The sequence below is a fragment of the Cebus imitator genome, unplaced genomic scaffold (assembly GCF_001604975.1).
Source record: "Cebus imitator isolate Cc_AM_T3 unplaced genomic scaffold, Cebus_imitator-1.0 Scaffold423, whole genome shotgun sequence".
Classification (NCBI taxonomy): Eukaryota; Metazoa; Chordata; class Mammalia; order Primates; family Cebidae; genus Cebus; species Cebus imitator.
Window position 1 is genome coordinate 1,349,227 of NW_016107738.1, and position 20,088 is coordinate 1,369,314.

At 39.7% G+C, this 20,088-nt stretch overlaps 2 protein-coding genes across 6 annotated transcripts in view; one reads left to right on the forward strand and one right to left on the reverse strand.

The window, feature by feature from the left end:
• The window catches only part of KLHL28 (kelch like family member 28), a 37,724-nt gene extending 30,015 nt beyond the window's left edge, over window positions 1-7,709 (reverse strand). The window contains exons 1-2 of one of the 4 annotated variants that reach the window (XM_017509822.2): window positions 7,275-7,709; window positions 6,545-6,782 (exon numbers count right to left, since the gene is read on the reverse strand). In XM_017509822.2, the coding sequence (XP_017365311.1) occupies window positions 6,545-6,586 (42 nt within the window). In that variant the 5' untranslated portion in view covers window positions 6,587-6,782; window positions 7,275-7,709. The remainder of the gene's footprint in view (window positions 1-6,544; window positions 6,783-7,274) is intronic. The other 3 variants (XM_017509823.2, XM_017509824.2, XM_017509826.2) reach the window with 3 other exon arrangements.
• Window positions 7,710-7,852: 143 nt separating this feature from the next.
• Window positions 7,853-20,088, forward strand: part of TOGARAM1 (TOG array regulator of axonemal microtubules 1) — a 106,987-nt gene continuing 94,751 nt past the window's right edge. For both annotated transcript variants that reach the window (XM_017509820.2, XM_017509821.2), the window contains exon 1: window positions 7,853-10,131. In XM_017509820.2, coding sequence (XP_017365309.1) covers window positions 8,089-10,131 — 2,043 coding nt within the window. In that variant the 5' untranslated portion in view covers window positions 7,853-8,088. The remainder of the gene's footprint in view (window positions 10,132-20,088) is intronic.

Consider the following 20,088-nt stretch of genomic DNA (forward strand, 5'->3'; position numbering starts at 1 on the left):
GGTTTCACCATGTTGACCAGGATGGTCTCGATCTCTTGACCTCGTGATCCACCCGCCTCGGCCTCCCAAAGTGCTGGGATTACAGGCTTGAGCCACCGCGCCCGGCAAAAGCACTAATTTTAGAGACAGAGAGATTTGGATTCATGTCTACATTTCGCTACTTAATAGCTGGGCTACTTGATGCTTGGGCAAATTACTTATGCTAAGCTTAAACGTTCTCATTTGTAAAATTTGTTGTGGATTAATGGGATTAAATGAGAAGTATGTAAGGAAAAATAGATCAATGGAGAATAAAAAATATAAAAGTAGATCATTTAAATATGCATGTTTAGTATATGATAAAGGTGGCATCTCAGCAAGGGAAAAGAGAAATGTTTAAATAAATATGTTGAGATAACTGAATAGTCATATGCAAATAGATAAAATTAGATTTCTGCTGCATACCTACACCAACAGGATAAATTCCAAATGAATCTGAGGTATACATATGAAAAATGTAGCTGGGCGCAGTGGCTCATGCCTGTAATCTCAGCACTTTGGGAGGCCAAGGTGGGCAGATCACAAGGTCAGGAGTTCAAGACCAGCCTGATCAAAATGGTGAAATCCTGTCTATACTAAAGATACGAAAATTAGCCGGGTGTGGTGGTGGGTGCCTGTAATCCCAGCTACTCAGGAGGCTGAGACAGGAGAATTGCTTGAACCAGGAGGCGGAGATTGCAGTGAACGGAGATAGCACCACTGCACTCCAGCCTGGGTGAGAGAGTGTGACTCAATACCAAAAAAACAAAAAATGCAATTAGCTAAATATTAGAATAAAATGGGGGTGAAAACTCATGTTGAAATTTATTCCTCAATGTGGTAGTACTGAGAGGTAGGGCTTTTAAGAGGTAACTGGCAGAGTCCTCACGAATGGATTAATCCACTTACAGATTAATGAAGTAACATGTTAGCAAATTAAAGTGTTATACAGTAGTGGGACCAGTGGCTTTATAAGAAGAGGAAGACAGAGCTGAGCTAGCACACTCAGCCCCCTCACCATGTGAGGCCTTGTGCTGCCTCGGGACTCTGCAGAGTTCCCATCAGCAAGAAGGCTCCCACCAGATACACCCCGAAGAAAGCTCTCACCAGATGTGGCCCCTTGACCTTGGACTCTCAACCTCCATAACTGTAAGAAATAAATTCCTTTTATTTATAAATTACCCAGTTTCAGATATTTTGTTATAAGTAACGGAAAACAAACTAAGACAACCTGGGATTAGGGAACAGTTTCCTAACTACATAACAAAATCCAGAAGACATCAGTGAAAAAAATAGATAAAACTGATTATATTTTAAAAAATATGGAATAAAGAAATCATAAGTAAAAATATAAATGATATTGAGAAAAATATTTGTAGCATCTACGAAATATATATCAGTAATATATGCAATGTTTCTAAAATTCTCTAGCCCTATAAAAAAAAATTGGTTAAAGAAATGAACAGATGGTTAAAAATATAAATGGTTTTAACCATACAAAAATTGCTCAACTTCACTTAAAAATCAAATAAATTAAAACTACATGAGGTTAACAATTCTCTCTTGACAGTATACACTATTGATGAGGATATGAGAAACAGGAAATCTCACTCATTGCTGTGGAAATGGAAAATGATACAAAACCTGTGGAGGTAAATCTGTCAAAATCTAGCAAAATTACATTTGGATTTAGCCTTTGACCCAAAAACCCTACCTCTAAGAATCTATCCAAAAATTACACTGCCAAAAATATATAAAAACAAATCCATAGGGCTAATAATTGCAGGTCTATTTATAAAAACAAAAGAATATACTCCAGTTTCTTATTCCTCATATTATTTTATTTTTATTTATTTATTTATTTATTTTTAAAATAGAGATGGGGTTTCACCATGTTGGCCAGGCTGCTCAAACTCCTGACCTCAGGTGATCCACCCACCTCAGCCTCCCAAAGTGCTGGGATTACAGGTGTGAGCCACTGCGCCTGGCTTATTCCTCATATTTAAGAGACCAAAAGGCAATTGACCAAGAATTTTAAAACAACTCTAATGTTCACCAACAAAAGAACGGTTGTGAAAACTATAGAGCATCCACACAATAGAGTACTATACAGTGATGAAAAGGAATAGGGATTCTCTGTATAGAATACTCTGCAGTGATCTCCCTGATCTAAGCAAAATGTGTATTTGGTGTGTCACTATTTATCTATGAAAGGGAAGATTACAAATATACATAATCATTTCTATTAAAAAACAAAGGAAATATTAAACAATATATACTTTTAAAGGTTACCTAATAGGAGGAGGTATGGAACAAACTAGAGAGGACAGAGACAGAAGGTAGACATCTTTAAATATACTCTGTTTTATAGATTTGACTGTGGGATCAGAAAAGTATTTTACATAATTACACAGCAAAATTAAATCTTAAAAACATGATCCATAAGAAATTTGAAAATACAAAAGAAGCAAATATGTACCTAGTCAGTGACCTTACCATACCATTCCAAATAACTTTAAAACAGTAATTTGACAGTCTCTATTGCAATATGCCCTAAAATATATATCTTATGCTGTTTTCAGTAATCACATCACATTGTTTGTTTTTTTTTTGAGACGGAGTTTCGCTCTTGTTACCCAGGCTGGAGTGCAATGGTGCGATCTCGGCTCACTGCAACCTCCGCCTCCTGGGTTCAGGCAATTCTCCTGCCTCAGCCTCCTGAGCAGCTGGGATTACAGGCACGCGCCACCATGCCCAGCTAATTTTTTGTAGTTTTATAGAGATGGGGTTTCACCATGTTGACCAGGATGGTCTTGATCTCTTGACCTCGTGGATCCACCCGCCTCGGCCTCCCAAAGTGCTGGGATTACAGGCTTGAGCCACCGCGCCCGGCCCATGTCTATGTAATTCTTAAATATTCTATTATACTGCCTCACTTATGAAACAAGCTCAGAATTTCTTAATCTTATTAAAATTTTAACTCAAGAAACTAAAAGTGTGCAGAACAGAAATCCAAAGAGGATGGATCATTCATATAAAATCTTTATAAAATATATACACATTAGATACAAAAAATACATCAGGGCTTTAAAATGAAATAAAGAGGGATCTAAGAAACAATCATTGCCTTCCAGTATTTGTCTAAAAGCAGATTTGGTATAGCAGGTTCCTCCATATCCCTGCCACAGTATTCTGAATCTTGGTAACTGCATTAGTCAATAAGGAATAAAAAGTATCTACCTGAAATTAAAATAAAAACAAACTTTCCATAGTCTACAGTAACTTCAGGCTCTGAAACTAAGTTAATAAAGGTCAAGTTGTGAGTTTAGTTCCTACCAACTTAATTGACACCTAAGTCACAAAACAGTGGTGCTGAAATCAGCTGGGAGGCAATTATCTGCCACCCTATATAGATCACAACCAGAGTAAGTAAATGGGGAGCAGAAATCAAGATTATGCTAAAAAAAAAAAAAAAGTTTTCTGTAAAAGGAGAAAATAAGAAATGATTTATGAAATTAGGAGAATATTTTATTGCGTCTGCTCTTTTCTTAAATTTGTTTCCCACAGTTCAACTTTCTTGACAGGAGAATTCAACTAAGAATGGTATATAATTATCAGTAAGCCTATGGAATAAATTGGGATTTTTCCCTTTCTCTGAGATTTGCCTTTTATTATTACTTGACTAAGATTATTATTAGAAGCCTGTCAGAGCCTTACTGGATGTGGTAATGGCTTTAGGAACTTGCTTTCTTCTGTGTTATTTCTGAATCTATGTTATGACAGGTGTCTAAGTTACATAATTAACCCGTCCACTGAAAAACTGTTTGCAACAGACGTGAAATTCTGTTAACTTATACATAGTAATTAATATGCAATACAAGTTAGATTTTCGTTTAAAATTATGGTTTTGACTGAAGACAGAAATATGTAATGGCTTTGGAAGATAAACCTAAGCAGATGAAAATATATCACTCTTATACATCAAGAAAACTGATTCAATACTGTATAAAATAAGCTCACAATTTCTTTTTTTTTTTTTTTTTGAGACGGAGTTTCGCTGTTGTGGCCCAGACTGGAGTGCAATGGCACGGTATCGGCTCACCGCAACCTCCGCCTCCTGGGTTCAAGCAATTCTCCTACCTCAGCCTCCCGAGTAGCTGGGACTACAGGCACGCACTATCATGCCCAGCTAATTTTTGTATTTTTAGTAGAGACGAGGTTTCACCATGTTGACCAGGATGGTCTCGATCTCTTGACCTCGTGACCCACCTGCCTCGGCCTCCCAAAGTGCTAGGATTATAGGCGTGAGCCACCGTGTCTGGCCTCAATTTCTTAACTTATTAAAGTATTACCTCAAACAAGAAACTAAAAAGATTTTGATTAGTAATTCAAAAAAGATAAATTAAAAGATAATCTTCAACCAAACAAGGATTGAAAAAAAAATGAAAAAATATATAATCCAATGATATATAATAAAATATATGAATAATTAACAATGGAAAAAAATCTAATTTTATCCTAAAGTTTCAATACTGACCTCCAATAAAACCTTCTCCAAGCTCTAAGCAAATGTGAGTTTTACTTTCTTCCTCTGTCCAATTACTCTTTTGTGGAAACACCCATAAAATTGTCATAGTCCAAATGTAGAAGATGTAACCTCAAAAAATTCTTGTGAGGATTAAATGAGTTAATATTTACTAAGTACCTAGCATGGTGCATGGCACATAGTAAATACTCAAAACATGGTATTATTGTAATTATTTGTTAATATTAATAGCAACTTTCATTTGCATAGCATTTCTTCACAATAACTTCTCAAACTATACAAAATTCTTTATAGCTTACAGAATTCACACTGATGTTCAATATTCCTAGATGTCTGTAAAATTTGAGTAAGAGCACAGAAAAATCATAGTGACTCGCCCAGGGAACTAATGTGTTATCTCTGATTCTAGAAATAAAGGAAGTTTTTAAGGCAATTGTGTTTACCCTTAAGTTCAGCTAAGAAAATTAACATATGTAGCACAAACATTCCTATAATTCACTAATTTAACTACACTCTTAAAGTTACTGAAATTTTAAATTTATTTTACCTGAATTTGCAATTTTCAATGTATCCTTAACTATGGCCTTTTAACCTTCTGAGGTGTACTATTAATAAAACACCTAATAGTGTATTCTACTATTCTAAAAATTGATTAAAAACTTGTACTCATATGATTAAACACAAAAGGCTTAAGTCAATATATGAGGAATTCCTAGATTTCCAAAGTAAGATTCTTTTTTTTTTCTGAGATGCAGTCCCACTCTGTTGCCCAGGGTGGAGTGCAGTGGCACAATCTTGGCTCGCTGCAACCTCCATCTCCAGGGTTCAAACAATTCTTCGGCCCCAGCCTACTCCTGAGAAGCTCAGACTACAGGTGCCCACCACCACACTGGCTAATTTCTGTATGTTTAGCAGAGGTGGGGTTTCACCATGTTGGTCAGGCTGGTCTTGAACTCTTGACCTTGTGATCTACCCACCTTGGCCCCCCAAAGTGCTGGGATTACAGGTGTGAGTCACCATGCCCGGCCTCCAAAGTAAGATTTTTTTAAAACATCTGCTTCGTAATAAACAGAATACACATTAAACGTATGAGATTTATGTTCCACAAAATGACTCTAAAAGATAATCAGTAAGACGTGATGCTGATGAATATCCACCGTGGAGACTAACGCATCTTCTAAGTCTTCAATCGAAGAGACAAAATATAACAGATATAAAATAAACAGCAATCTGCAATGTATAATAATCCACAGGGACCTAAAAAAACGAGTCAAAAGGAAGACTCATCTTGCTTTGTTCCAGGAACAGGGCATGATAACTGCTTAAGTATCCACGACGTTCATTTAAGACTTTTGAAGTTCCTTTTCTGTGATTCCATGATTACTACACAACCTCTAGTTATTAACTTGGCTTCCCAAGTTCTTGGGTACAAGAAAGGGTGTACTGGATTTTCAACCTGAAAATTCCGATCCAACATAAACTGGCATTGTAATGTGTACATCATTCTCTAGGTTAGTTTGAACTGGGTTCCTCAAGTCTGGGCAATACATGAGCAGAAGTCTATACATTTAAGCTTCTTAGGTTGGAAATATGAGAACCAAACACTTTCTCATCGACAACTGCTACAATCATTTATTGTTTTTTCACCTTCTTTTAACCTGTCCCTAAAATCAAACATGCTAGCCAATCCTAATTTAGGTAGATTCATTTAAACACGAAAATGGCCATTAAAACCAAAGTAACAACCTAGAATTTAAATCAAAACACAGGATGTATATTTACACAGCCTCATTTACATTAATAGTCTATTCCCCTCCAATCCCTGCAAAAAAAATCTGTGATATTCAAATTGTGCTTTAAGGCAAAAGTCCAGAAATTACTTTTGCACTTGCATCAGCTGGGAGCATTATTTATAAAGCTGTTTGGTATATGTGACTCAATTATTCCAAGGCTTTAAAAAGTATTTAAGAGAAATCCCACCTGGTACAGAGCAGGGTAGGAATACTTGCATCTGAAGTGCATAAATTTGGGTCTTCAAACGATAACTTAGACTTTTCGCACGGGTCATTCAAAAGTAATTGTATTACTCCTTCAAAAAAAACATCTCTCTTCCACACTCCAAAGCATTCAGGCTCACACTAGACACTCCAGCTCTTCCAATGTGTCCGTTTAAGTATCATTTACGAGAAGAAAAATGCACACCAAATTCTCAGTTCGCCTAAAATAAAGAAATGTCTACTATCATTCCTAAATCCACAGGGCAGAATTCCCTTAGAACCGTGATGCTAAGAACTTCCACCGCAACTGAAATTGTCTTCGCAATCTGTCTCTAGGAGACTGAAAGGCTGCAGAGACGCTTGAGGATCCTGCAGGGAGGCTAGGGCGGCAGACGGAGGGGGCGGAGGGAAGGGGAGAGTCCCAAAGAGGAACTGCATTAGAAGGAAAGACTTTGATAACGGCTACGGGAGAGGCAGTTAGCTACAGAAAAACAAAAAACAAAAACAAAAAAACAGACCTATTTCCAGATTGTGTGCGCTTATAGAGAACGCAAAGTGATGGGGGTAAGGAAACAAGGCCGCTACCCCTCACCCCACCCCCGAAAAATTAACCCTCCACGGCCGGAGGGTTAAGAGAAGTCGACAAAAGGAGAAGGGGTAGGAGGGCGGGGAGAATAAAGGCCCCAAAAACCAGGAATTGAAAAAAAAAGTACCCGATTTGTGAGCTTGGCCGTGGTCTGGATCTTCTGTCCTGATAAGCAGATGGCAAGAGGAAAGGATCGCTGTTACTCAGGGCTGTAGAGAGTAACGCGTTTACAAGGGTAACGAGCCCTGCACAAGAAGATGTCGCCTCTCTTTCCACCTGCTCCGTTCATTCCTTTGCCTCTTACTCTAGCACCAGTGGCATTCAGGCAAAACACTGCCAAAGCCTGCACCGCTGGAGGACAGCAAAAGGAAAATACCTGAGTCCCAGTAATCACGCTGGCAGCGACAGGAGGAGGAGCCGCGGACAATTGGAACCTGGGCTGGATCCTCACTAGCTCCGGTCTAACCCCAACTCTTATGGGTGGGGCGGGCAACTTCCGCCCAGAGCAAGGAAAGCGTCACATCCGTCTACTGTCTTCACCCGTCCTCCCTTCTCCGTTCACAGCGTTGTGATTTCCTCTTCCAGGAGACTTTGGCCTATTCTTAACATCTGACGTAAACTACGTAACCCAGCATTCATCACGGCAAGTGGATTTCCGGGTTAAGAGGTCCGCGCTGGGTACATCACCATGGAAGCGATCGGTTTGGTCACGTGGTGCCCCTGGTTACGCCCGGTGGCAGCTGTGGGGTCTAGGGCGCAGACGGGGGCCATTTTGCCAGAGGCTGCCTCCCGGAGTTGGGGGCGGCCTGGCGGCAGGTTGAAGCTGTTCTTTTTCCTCTTCTGCAGTTTGGGCCTTGGAGAGGATCTGGAAGTCTGGGCTCCATCTAGCCCGTCAGAGACGGCAATGGTTTCTTCCAGCCACCGCCACCTGACGACCCTGCATGGCGGCTGCGCCCTCCGCCCTGCTTCTGCTGCCGCCCTTTCCAGTCCTCTGTGCCTATCAGCTCCAGAGACGCAGTCGTCCTTCCGCCTCAGAGACTGATAGTCGAGTTGGGGGCATTATGAGAGGAGAGAAAAACTACTACTGCCGTGGAGCTGCGGGGGACCACGGTTCCTGCCCCACTACAACCTCCCCTCTGGCCTCGGCCGTCTTGATGCCCTCGGAGGCAGCCTCTAGCAGCTGGTCTGGGTCTGGAGGCAGTTTGTCTGGGGGAGATGAAGAGGAGACTCGGCTCCGTCAACTCCTCCGCACCGCGCCGGATCCTTCTGAGGCCTTTCAGGCTTTGCAAGCTGCTTTACCGAGGCGGGGCGGTCGACTTGGCTTTCCCCGACGCAAGGAAGCTTTGTATCGGGCACTGGGCCGAGTGCTTGTGGAAGGAGGTAGTGATGAGAAGCGACTCTGCATGCAATTTCTCTCAGACGTTCTCCGGGGTCAGGGGGAGGCAGGCCAGCTGGAAGAGGCCTTTAGCTTAGCACTTTTGCCTCAACTAGTTGTCTCGTTACGGGAAGAGAATCCAGCCTTGCGGAAAGATGCGCTGCAGATCCTGCACATATGTCTGAAACGTAGTTCTGGAGAGGTGCTGAGAACGCTTATACAGCAAGGACTGGAAAGTACCGATGCCCGACTTAGAGCTTCCACAGCACTGCTGCTCCCCATCTTGCTTACTACTGAGGACTTGTTACTTGGTCTGGATCTCACTGAGGTGATAATATCCCTAGCCCGAAAGCTTGGTGATCAGGAGACAGAAGAAGAATCTGAGACAGCTTTCTCCGCACTTCAACAAATTGGGGAGCGACTTGGCCAAGACAGATTTCAGTCTTATATTTCTCGTCTGCCCTCTGCCCTGAGGAGACACTACAACCGCCGCCTGGAGTCCCAGTTTGGAGGTGAGGTTCCTTATTATTTGGAACTTGAAGCCTCAGGATTTCCTCAAGATCCCCTTCCCTGTCCAGTGACTCTTTCCAACAGCAATCTTAAATTTGGGATTATTCCTCAGGAGCTGCATTCACGGTTGTTGGATCAGGAAGACTATAAGAACCGGACTCAGGCCGTCGAAGAACTAAAGCAGGTGCTGGGAAAATTTAACCCTAGTTCTACTCCTCATTCTAGTCTTGTTGGCTTCATTAGTTTGCTATATAATTTGTTAGATGATTCTAACTTCAAAGTGGTCCATGGCACACTTCAGGTCCTGCATTTACTGGTTACTCGCCTTGGAGAGCAGGTACAGCAGTTTTTGGGACCAGTTATAGCAGCTTCTGTCAAAGTGCTGGCAGACAACAAGTTGGTGATTAAACAAGAATACATGAAAATCTTCCTCAAGCTAATGAAGGAAGTAGGACCTCAGCAGGTTCTTTGTTTACTCCTGGAACATCTCAAGCATAAGCATTCCAGAGTGAGAGAGGAGGTGGTGAACATATGCATCTGCTCCCTGCTGACCTATCCTAGTGAGGATTTTGACTTGCCCAAACTGTCCTTTGATCTAGCCCCAGCTCTTGTAGATAGCAAACGCAGGGTACGCCAAGCAGCTTTAGAAGCTTTTGCTGTATTGGCATCATCAATGGGCTCAGGTAAAACCAGCATCCTTTTTAAAGCTGTGGATACTGTTGAACTGCAAGATAATGGAGATGGAGTGATAAATGCTGTGCAGGCCAGACTGGCTAGGAAAACCTTACCAAGGCTAACAGAGCAGGGATTTGTGGAATATGCAGTACTCATGCCATCTTCTGCCCAGGATAGGTCAAACCATTTGGCATATGGAGCAGATACTGACTGGCTTCTGGCTGGTAACAGAACTCAGAGTGCACACTGCCACTGTGGTGACCACATGAGGGATAGCATGCAAATTTATGGATCTTACAGTCCAACTATTTGTACCCGAAGGGTATTAAGTGCAGGAAAAGGAAAAAATAAATTACCATGGGAAAATGAGCAGCCTGGAATCATGGGAGAAAACCAGACTTCCACTTCCAAGGATATAGAGCAGGTATGCTTCTCTAATTTTCTTGAGTCAAAAGTGTGAAGAATTTAAAATGAAAATATGCCTGTGATGACTTAAGGGTCAGCCTCCTTGAGGGAAACATGTTATGCTTTGTTTTAAATCAATTTAAAATCAATCTGAATGTTAATGTGGGTACTCATTATAATGGTACAGGTCACAAAGGACCATTTCATAGGGTTCCTGCTTGATAGATTTGATTAAATTTGAGACTGGTGATGTAGACAATATCAAGATTAAGTTTTAGCTTGTTACTGTGGCATGTCAGTTATCTCATTCATACAACAAACATTGAATACCTAGTAGGTGCCAGATAAAGAGCTAAATTCTGGGAATGAGGATGAGGCCAGTTTCACACAGTATAGGAAAAAGATCAGACCTAGGAATTAGCAATTAACAAATTTGTTAAGTGCTAAAGTCTAAATATAAACAGAATTCTGCAGGAAAACTGAAGATAGAAAAAAATAATTCCACTAGAAAAGTACAAAAAAAAGCCTCCACAGAAGATATGACGTTTGAACTGAGATTTCGCCCCCAAACCTTTATTTTAAAAAAAACCAAATCTACACGTAAGTTAAGAGTACAATGAATACCCATATACTTCATCTATTTTTACCAGTTGTAACATCTTGATGTATTTCCTCCATATTTGCTGAACCATTTGAAAGTAAATTGTGGATATCTTGAGATTCACTCCTAAATATTTCGGCATATATCTCCTAAGAATTATACCTGAAATTTTTTTCTTCTATTTTTAATAATTAAGTACATAGTATTTTTTTTTTACTCAAAATTTTTTGACTTTTGTATGCTAAAACTGTTCCAAATTTGACTAGTGGCTGGCTCCTGTATCCTTTTAACATTACTGTTCTTTAAGTCTGAGCACTTCCTTAACATAACGTTCAGGACGATTCCTTGAAGCCAGGAGTTCCAGACCAGCCTGGGTAACATAGTGAGATCCCCATCTCTACAAAAATAAAAAAAAACTTACCCAGGTATGGTGGTGCATGCCTGTAGTCCAGGCTATTTTGGAGGCTGAAGTGGGAGGATTGCTTGAGCCAAGGAGTTCCGGGCTGCAGAAGTGAGCCATTATTGTGCCATGACACTCCAGCCTGCTTAACAGAGGGAGACCCAGATTCAAAAACAAAATGAAACAAGAGTAACATGATGCCTAGCCTTACTTTGGTTTTCTCTTGCTCCTGACCTGGAATCAGCCATTTTTTCAGAAGTCCTAGTACTGCCTATTTAGTGGACAGTGGTATTTGAAAACAAAAGTCTGAGTAGAGATTTGCTCATTGCTGTTTCTTGCCATTGTAGTTTGACCCCTTCAGTGGACAGAACAAGTACAAGGGGTACCTGGTTTTTGTTTGTTTTTTTAGTGAATTTATACTAGTACTGCAATTCAAACTAGTACTGCAGGGTTCTTCCTCATCTTTCTTTATTCCGTGTTTGAATCTCCCTTCACTCACAATAAAACTCCTGCTTCCCAGCATCAGTCATATTTATTCATATGCTTTATACTACAATAACCCCCTCTCCCAAAAAATTGCTAGACCAGTAACAGCAACCAACTACCTACTAAATAAAGTTCAAGATTTCATTACAGTTCTTTTTGTATTTAAAACTATTCCACAGTCAGAATTTTATGGTCAAGCTTTTCTTAAATTAAGTCTTTCATCTACCTAATTATTATTTAAACAGTGGTGAAAGATGAATAGGAGTTTGCTAAGTGTGGCTAGGTCCCAGTGAATTTCAGACTAAAGAAACAGCATGTTTAGAGACACTGATTATATGAAAGAACTTAGCAAATTAATAAGAGAATGGGGAGTTTTTGCACAGCAGACACAAGGGGTCTAGTGGAGGGGAAAGTAGCAGATGATACTGGAGATGTAGATGGGGTAAAGTATGGAGATAATATCTTGCAAATAATGATTTTGGATGTTCTGCAGTACACCTCAAATGGGAGTAGGTGAACTGAATCTTCTCTATGGTTCCTTCCAATTCCAAAATTTATAGATTTTGTGGAAATAATTTTCAGATTTATATAATCTGGTTACACGGTTATTTCCATGTATTATAAGCATTATCTGGCAGTGATGATTTTTTTCAAAGCATTAATTTTAAGATTGCTTGTCATGTGTCAAGCCTAACACGTCAGTGTATGTGTTATTAAAAAGATCCTGGTGCTGGCCAAAGCAAAAAGAATCTGAAGATAAGTGTATTTCTGAAATGCCAGCATAGACATATTTTGCTTTTGAAAGATACTGTGGTGAAATTAAAACTTAACCCAGAAATCAAGCTATAATTACTTGTTCAAAAAAGGTCTTAGAGGAACTATCTTAATAGAGGACAGGAAATAAATATCCGAACAGTTTGATGTGTAAGGGTTTTTTAAAAAGTATATATACATATATTTTAAACTATTGGACTTTATTTATTTTTATTTTTTTGCGACAGAGTCTTGCTCTGTCACCAGGCTGGAGTGCAGTGGTGAGATCTCAGCTCACTGCAAACTCCGCCTCCTGGGTTCAAGCGGTTTCCCTGCCTCAGCCTCCCAAGTAGCAGAGATTACAGGCGTGGGCCACCATGCCTGGTTAACTTTTTGTATTTTAGTAGAGAAGGGGTTTCACCATGTTGGCCATGATGGTATCGATATCCTGACTTTGTGATCTGCCTGCCTCAGGCTCCCAAAGTGCTGGGATTACAGGTGTGAGCCATCATGGCCAGCCTTGGACTTTATTTTTTAAAGCAGTTTTGGTTCTCAGCAAATTTGAACAGAAAATACATATAGTTCCCATATACCCCTGTTCACACAAGAACAACCTAATCCACTGCATTCTGCACTTTAGGGTACATTTGTTATAATCAGTGAACCCACATTAGCATATATTACCCAAAGCCCATAGTTTACATTAAGGTTCACTCTTGTGTGTACATTCTATGGGATTTTGGCGAATGTATCCATATCTTGTGTTTAGTACATTCGATGGGGTTTTGACAAATGTATCCATGTCTTGTATCCAACATTATAATATCATAACAATAGTTTCACTGCCCTAAAAATTTTCTGTTCTCTGTATGTTCATTCTTCCCTCCCTGACCCCATTCCCATCCCATAGCAATGAATGATCTTTTTTTCTGTCTCTGTAGTTTTGTCATTTCCAGAGTGTCACATAGTTGCAATTATACATTATCTTGCATTTTCACATTAGTTTCTTTCACTTAATAATATGCATTTAAGTTTGCTTTATATCTTTTCATGACTGGATAGCTCATTTTTTTGTTTGTTTTATTGTACTTTAGGTTCTGGCGTACTTGTGCAGATCATGCAGGATTGTTGCATAGGTATTTACATGACAAGGTGGTTTGCTGCCTCCATCCCCACATCACCTATATCCAGCATTTCTCCCCATGTTATTTCTCCCAAACCTCCCCACCCCACCCTCGCTCTCCCTCCCCTATCCCCCATCAACAGACCCCAGTGTGTGATGCTCCCCTCCCTGTGTCCATGTGTTCTCATTGTATGACACCCACCTTGAGAGAGAACATGCAGTATTTGATTTTCTGTTCTTGTGTCAGTTTGCTGAGAATGATGGTTTCCAGGTTCACCCATGTCTCTACAAAGGACACAAGCTCATCGTTTTTGATGGCTGCATAATATTCCATGGTGTATATGTGCCACATTTTCCCTGTCCAGTCTATAGTCAATGGGCATTTGGGGTGGTTCCAGGTCTTTGCTATTGTAAACAGTGCTGCAGTGAACATTCGTGTGCATGTGTCCTTGTAGTAGAACGATTTATAATCCTTTGGATATATACCCAGTAATGAGATTGCTGGGTCAAATTGAATTTCTATTCCTAGGTCCTTGAGAAATAGCCACACTGTCTTCCACAATGGTGGAACTAATTTACACTCCCACCAACAGTGTAAAAGTGTTCCTATTTCTCTACATCCCCTCCAGCATCTGTTGTCTCCAGATTTTTTAATGATATACATTCTAACTGGCGTGAGTTGGTATCTCAATGTGATTTTTATTTGCATTTCTCTAATGACCAGTGATGATGAGCATTTTTTCATATGTTTGTTGGCCTCATGTATTCTTCTTTTGTAAAGTGTCTGTTCATATCCTTCACCCACTTTTGAATGGGCTTGTTTGTTTTTTTCTTGTAAATCTGTTTTAGTTGTTTGTAGATTCTGGATATCAGTCCTTTGTCAGATGGGTAGACTGCAAAAATTTTTTCCCATTCTGTTGGTTGCCGATTCACTCTAATGACTGTTTCTTTTGCCGTTCAGAAGCTGTGGAGTTTGATTAGGTCCCATTTGTCTATTTTGGCTTTTGTTGTCAATGCTTTTGGTGTTTTAGTCATGAAGTCCTTGCCTACGCCTATGTCGTGAATGGTTTTGCCTAGATTTTATTTCTACGGTTTTTATGGTGTTAGGTCTTATGTTTAAGTCTTTAATCCATCTGGAGTTAATTTTAGTGTAAGGTCTCAGGAAGGGGTCCAATTTCTGCTTTCTGCCCATGGCTAGCCAGTTTTTCCAACACAATTTATTAAACAGGGACTTCTTTCCCCATTGCTCGTTTTTGTTAGGTTTGTCAAAGACCAGATGGTTATAGATGTGTGGCATTGCCTCCTAGGCCTCTGTTCTGGTCCATTGGTCTATATCTCCGTTTTGGTTATCTCCGTTTTGGTACCAGTGCCATGCTGTTTTGATTACTGTAGCCTTGTAGTATAGTTTGAAGTCAGGTAGCATGATGCCTCCTGCTTTGTTCTTTTTGCTTAGAATTGACTTGGCTATGTGGGCTCTCTTTTGGTTCCATATGAAGTTTAAGGGTTTTTTTTCCAGTTCTGTGAAGAAGGTCATTGGTAATTGATGGGGATAGCATTGAATCTATAAATTACTTTGGGCTATATGGCCATTTTCACGATATTGATTCTTCCTAACCATGAATGTGGAATGTTTCTCCATCTGTTTGTGTCCTCTCTTATTTCATTGAGCAGTGGTTTGTAGTTCTCCTTGAAGAGGTCCTTTACGTTCCTTGTTGGTTGTATTCCTAGGTATTTTATTCTCTTTGTAGTAATTGTGAATGGCAGTTCATTCTTGATTTGGCTCTCTTTAATTCTGTTATTGGTGTATAGGAATGCTTGTGATTTTTGCACACCAATTTTATATCCTGAGACTTTGCTGAAGTTGCTTATCAGTTCTAGGAGATTTTGTGCTGAGTCGATGGGGTCTAAATTGTTTTATTTCTAATAGTTGAGTGAAATTGGTGACTTCATTTCTAAACATATTTTTCTAAGACAAAGTAAAGTCTAATCAATCAATGTAGCCATTAAATGCATCTAACTCTTCATATTCTGCTTTTTATATGTGATTGATTGATTAGAAATAAAATAATAATTTGGGGCCTCTGAAGCCTTAGGGTAAATTGAAGAAAATTAGACTGACTTTTTAAATAGAAAAATTTAGAGTTAATGAAGTGACTTTGAACAATTTTTTTTCATAGTTCTTCCTAAGAGACCCCACACAGAGAAATTTTAAATATGTTGGTCTTCTTAAAGGTGTTAAATATATAACATGCTTTAGCCTTCTTTTTTTGAAACAAGGTCTCACCCTGTCACCCAGGCTGGAGTGCAGTGGCACAATCTCAGCTCACTGCAACCTCCACCTCCCTGGCTCAAGCAATTCTCCTGCTTCAGCCTCCCAAGTAGCTGAGACTACAGGCATGTGCCACCATGCCCGGCTAATTTTTTCTGTAGTTTTTGGTAGAGATGGGGTTTCACCATGTTGGCCAGGCTGATCTGGAACTCCTGAGCTCAAGTAGTCCGCCTGCCACTGCCTCTGAACGTTCTGGGATTACAGGAGTGAGTCAGCATGCCTGGCCTAACCTTCTTTTTGAAAAGAACTGGGCAGCACCACATGAGCTGATTTAAGAGAAATATAAATGGTTTCCATTTTTATAATTACTAACACAAAAATTTGAGGATAATTTATATGTTTTAAAACTGTAAATGGAACATTCACAAAATCATTACAAGTTTTTAAAGATGTGCTTTCTGGAAAAGAGGGCACTGATAAAAGTAAATTGAGAATCTTGAAGATTCTGTTGGAGCAAAATGTGAGGTAAAGTTAGTTTTCTCCCCTTCACTCAAATTCTGCTATACCTGCAAAAAAGGGGGAGCAGATTACAAAGGAAAGTTGGCTGTTCAGACAAAAAAATGTTTAGCTGATATGATCATTTAGCCTTCCTCAGTGAATACTAACCATACAAGTCTCACATAAAAATGAGATTTTAGGCTGGGCACAGTAGCTCACGCCTGTAATCCCAGCACCTTGGGAGGCCAAGGTGGGCGGATCACCTAAGGTTAGGATCACCAGCCCTACCAACATGGAGAAACCCTGTCTGTACTAAACGTACAAAATTAGTCAGGCCTGGTGGTGGGCGCCTGTAATCCCAGCTACTCAGGAGGCTGAGGCAGGAGAATCACTTGAATCTGGGAGGCGGAGGTTGTAGTGAGCTGAGATCGTGCCATTGCACTCTAGCCTGGGCCTTAAGAGCAAAACTCCATCTAAAAAAAAAAAAAAAAAAAACACATATTTTTGTGCCTAAATGTTTCTAGTTTACTTTGGGAGACAAAAATGTGAAGATTAAAAGATAATATAGCAGATTGGAGAGTTAAACATCAAATTATTGATAGAAGCAGTAGTTACGAAAAGAATATCAAAGTCCGGAGCTGTGGTTCGTGCCTATAATCCCAGCACTTTGGAAGGCCAAGGCAGGAGGATTGCTTGAGCCCAGGAGTTTGAGACCAGCCTGGACGATATAGTAAGACCCTGTCTCTAAAAAAATACAAAAATTAGCCAGGCGTGGTGGCACATGCCTATAGTCCCAGCTACTTGGGAGGCTCAGGTGGAGGATCACTTGAGCCTGGGAGGTTGAGGCTGCAGTGAGCTGACATTATAGGGTCACTACACAGTAGCCTAGAGGACAAAGTAAGACCCTGTCTCAAAAATTTAAAAAAAAAAAAAAAGAAAAAATCAGCCAGGCATGGTAGCATACACCTGTAGGTCTGTAGTCTCAACTACTCAGGAGGATGAGGCAGGAGAATCATTTGAGCCTAGGAGTTCAAGGCCAGACTAGTCAACATAGCAAGATCCTGTCTCTCTCTCTCCTTTTTTCTTTTTTTAAAAAAAGATTAGAGGAGAAAGTAAGATGAATTTTGATATAACAGTTAGGAGTGAAAATACTGGTTTATAATACCAGTTTAGCTTTGTGATTGTGGACATGACATAAACTTTGTATCCCTAATTTGCTTATCAGAAATCACCATTAATAATAATATTAATATTTTTAAAGGCAGCTAATTCTTAATTCCTGCTGCAAAATGTCTTTGACTGGGTAATTTATAAACAATAGAAATTTATTGGTCCCTAGTTCTGGCGACTGGGAAATCCAAGATCAAAACACTGGCAAATTTAATGTCTGTTAAGGGCTCTCTGTTTCATAGACGGCACCTTCTTGCTGTGTCCTCATGAGGTAGAAGGGACAAACAAGCTCCCTAAGTGCCCTATTTTATGAGGGCACTAATCCCATACTTGAGGGTGGAGTCCTCATGACCTAATCACCTCCCAAAGGTCCTACCTCTTAATACCGTCACATTGGGGATTAGATTTCAACATGATTTTTAAGGGGACACTTATTCAGACTGTGGCAGCAGCTAACTCTTTAATAGTGCTTACTCTATGCCAGACATTATTCTAGACACAAAGATTAAATAACTTTCTTAAGGTCTCTTAGCTAGCTTGGCAGAGCTGATTTGAATCTAGGCAAAATGACTCCAGAGTTGGTGTCTTAACCATTTCTCTGTCAAATGATCTGTAACTGACCTCTTTTCTCTGTACAGATTTTTTCATTTTAGCACCTTGGGAAACTAGCAGAGAGTTCCTGAAAAAGGTGAATTTGACCTGTTCCTTAACAGAAGCTAAGGCTTTAAATGGTCAGGAAGGTAAAATGCATTCCTGGCAAGGGAGATGGCATGAACAAGAGGTGGCATAAGGCATGATACAAGAATGTGCTTAATATGTGTTACCTTTGAGCTCCTAATGAACCACTGAGCCTCAGAGCAAAATATGTTAGTGCTATAATATTGAAAAAAAAAAAAACAAATTTAGACTACAGATAACCTTATTTAGTAGCTGAAGCTGGCTTCCTCTGTAGTCTTAAGACCACATAGCACAGTGGTCTCAGTACTTCCTTTTTTGTATGTCACATATTCAGGTGTCCTCCACCCCCAGTTACAGGGCTGGCTTCTGGTCTGATTTGTGCTGGCTCTTGGCCAGGCTCTCTACTTTAACATTTGCAGTCCACTGTTTGTCTGTTATTTCTATCTTATCTACATGTAGGATTGGTTAGTGACATTAAATATGAAATTTCCAGAAAAAAAATCATGAATATTTCAACTACATACTCCTGTAGCTCATTTCAGAGATAAATAGACCAGTTTGTTTTTAGAAGAATGATTTTTTAAAATGTAGTGGTAGGTGGGACGCTGTGGCTCACACTTGTAGAGGAGTGGCTCACACTTTGATAGGTCGGTGGGGAGTGGATCACTTGAGGTCAGGAGTTCGAGACCAGCCTGGCCAACATGGTGAAAGCCCATCTCTAGTAAAAATGCAAAAATTAGCTGGGCGTGGTAGCATGCACCTGTAATCCCAGCTACCTACCTTCAGGAGGCTGAAGCAGGAGATTCGATTGATCCCAGGAGGTAGAGGTTACAGTGAGATGGCACCAGTACACTCCAGCCTTGGCAACAGAGCAAGACTCTGTCTTCATCCCCCCCCCCGCCAAAAAAAAGTAATAGTGGTGGGAATAAGATTATAAGAGAGATAGGGGCTAGACTGGAGACTCTTGAATACCATGCTAAGAAATTTAACCCGTTATTTTGATGGTCATTTGAGATTGCTGGAGGATTTTTATTTGTTTCTCTTTTGGGAGAGGGGATCTTTTTTTGTTTGTTTGTTTGTTTGTTTTTAGAAAAGCTAGAGATTGGAGACTGGTAAACCAATTAGATACTTATTGGACTGATTTAGATGCGAGTTGTTCAGTTTTCTGAGAATTAGCAGGGTGTCAGCATTAGGCAAAAAAGGGATGGATGCAAGAGCTGTTTCAAAGGATTTAGTGACTAAATGTTAGAGGAGAGGGAGAGAAAGAAGAATAACTCTAAAATTTGAACAATGTAACTAAATGCATCATAGATCTGTGAAAAGACATAAGAAAGCCTAGAAGGAGGAAGTTAATTTGTTGGGAAGTAAGAATTTTTGGTAAAGGAAGATAGAATGTTCTACTTGAATTAGAAGAGTGTTATTTAAAAGACACGAATATAACTGGAGATGTAGATACTGGAAGTCATGTGCTGAAGTAATTGCTGAGAATGGATGGCCTCTCTAGTGAATGAAATACAGAGCAAGAGAAAGGGTAGGAGCAAATCTTGTTATACAATCCCATTTAGGGAATAGGAGCAGGAGATATAACCAAATAAAGCAAAGGGAAGTATGCCTACAAGTTGGAAGAGAGCCAAGAAAAAACTAGGTTTTAGAATCAAAGTGGTGAGGGAATTTTAAGGAATCATCAGTAGTGTTAAATGCAGCACAGAGCTTGGGGAGAATGAAAATTGCAAAGCACCATTTGTTCTTATATATCACAGCCTACTACTTGTAAAATGATTTTTGAAGGTACTTTTCTCTTAATCGTATCTTAAATAATGTCCTCTTAGGTTTTCTGATTGTATAAAGATTATACATGCTCCTGATAGAATATTTGAAAAATATGAAAAAGCACAAAAGATAATTTTTAGCTTTTTTGTATTTCAAAAAGTTTATCTTACTCCTAGAGGTCTACAATTAATATTCTGTTGCCTATGCTTTCTTTTTTTTTTTTTTTTT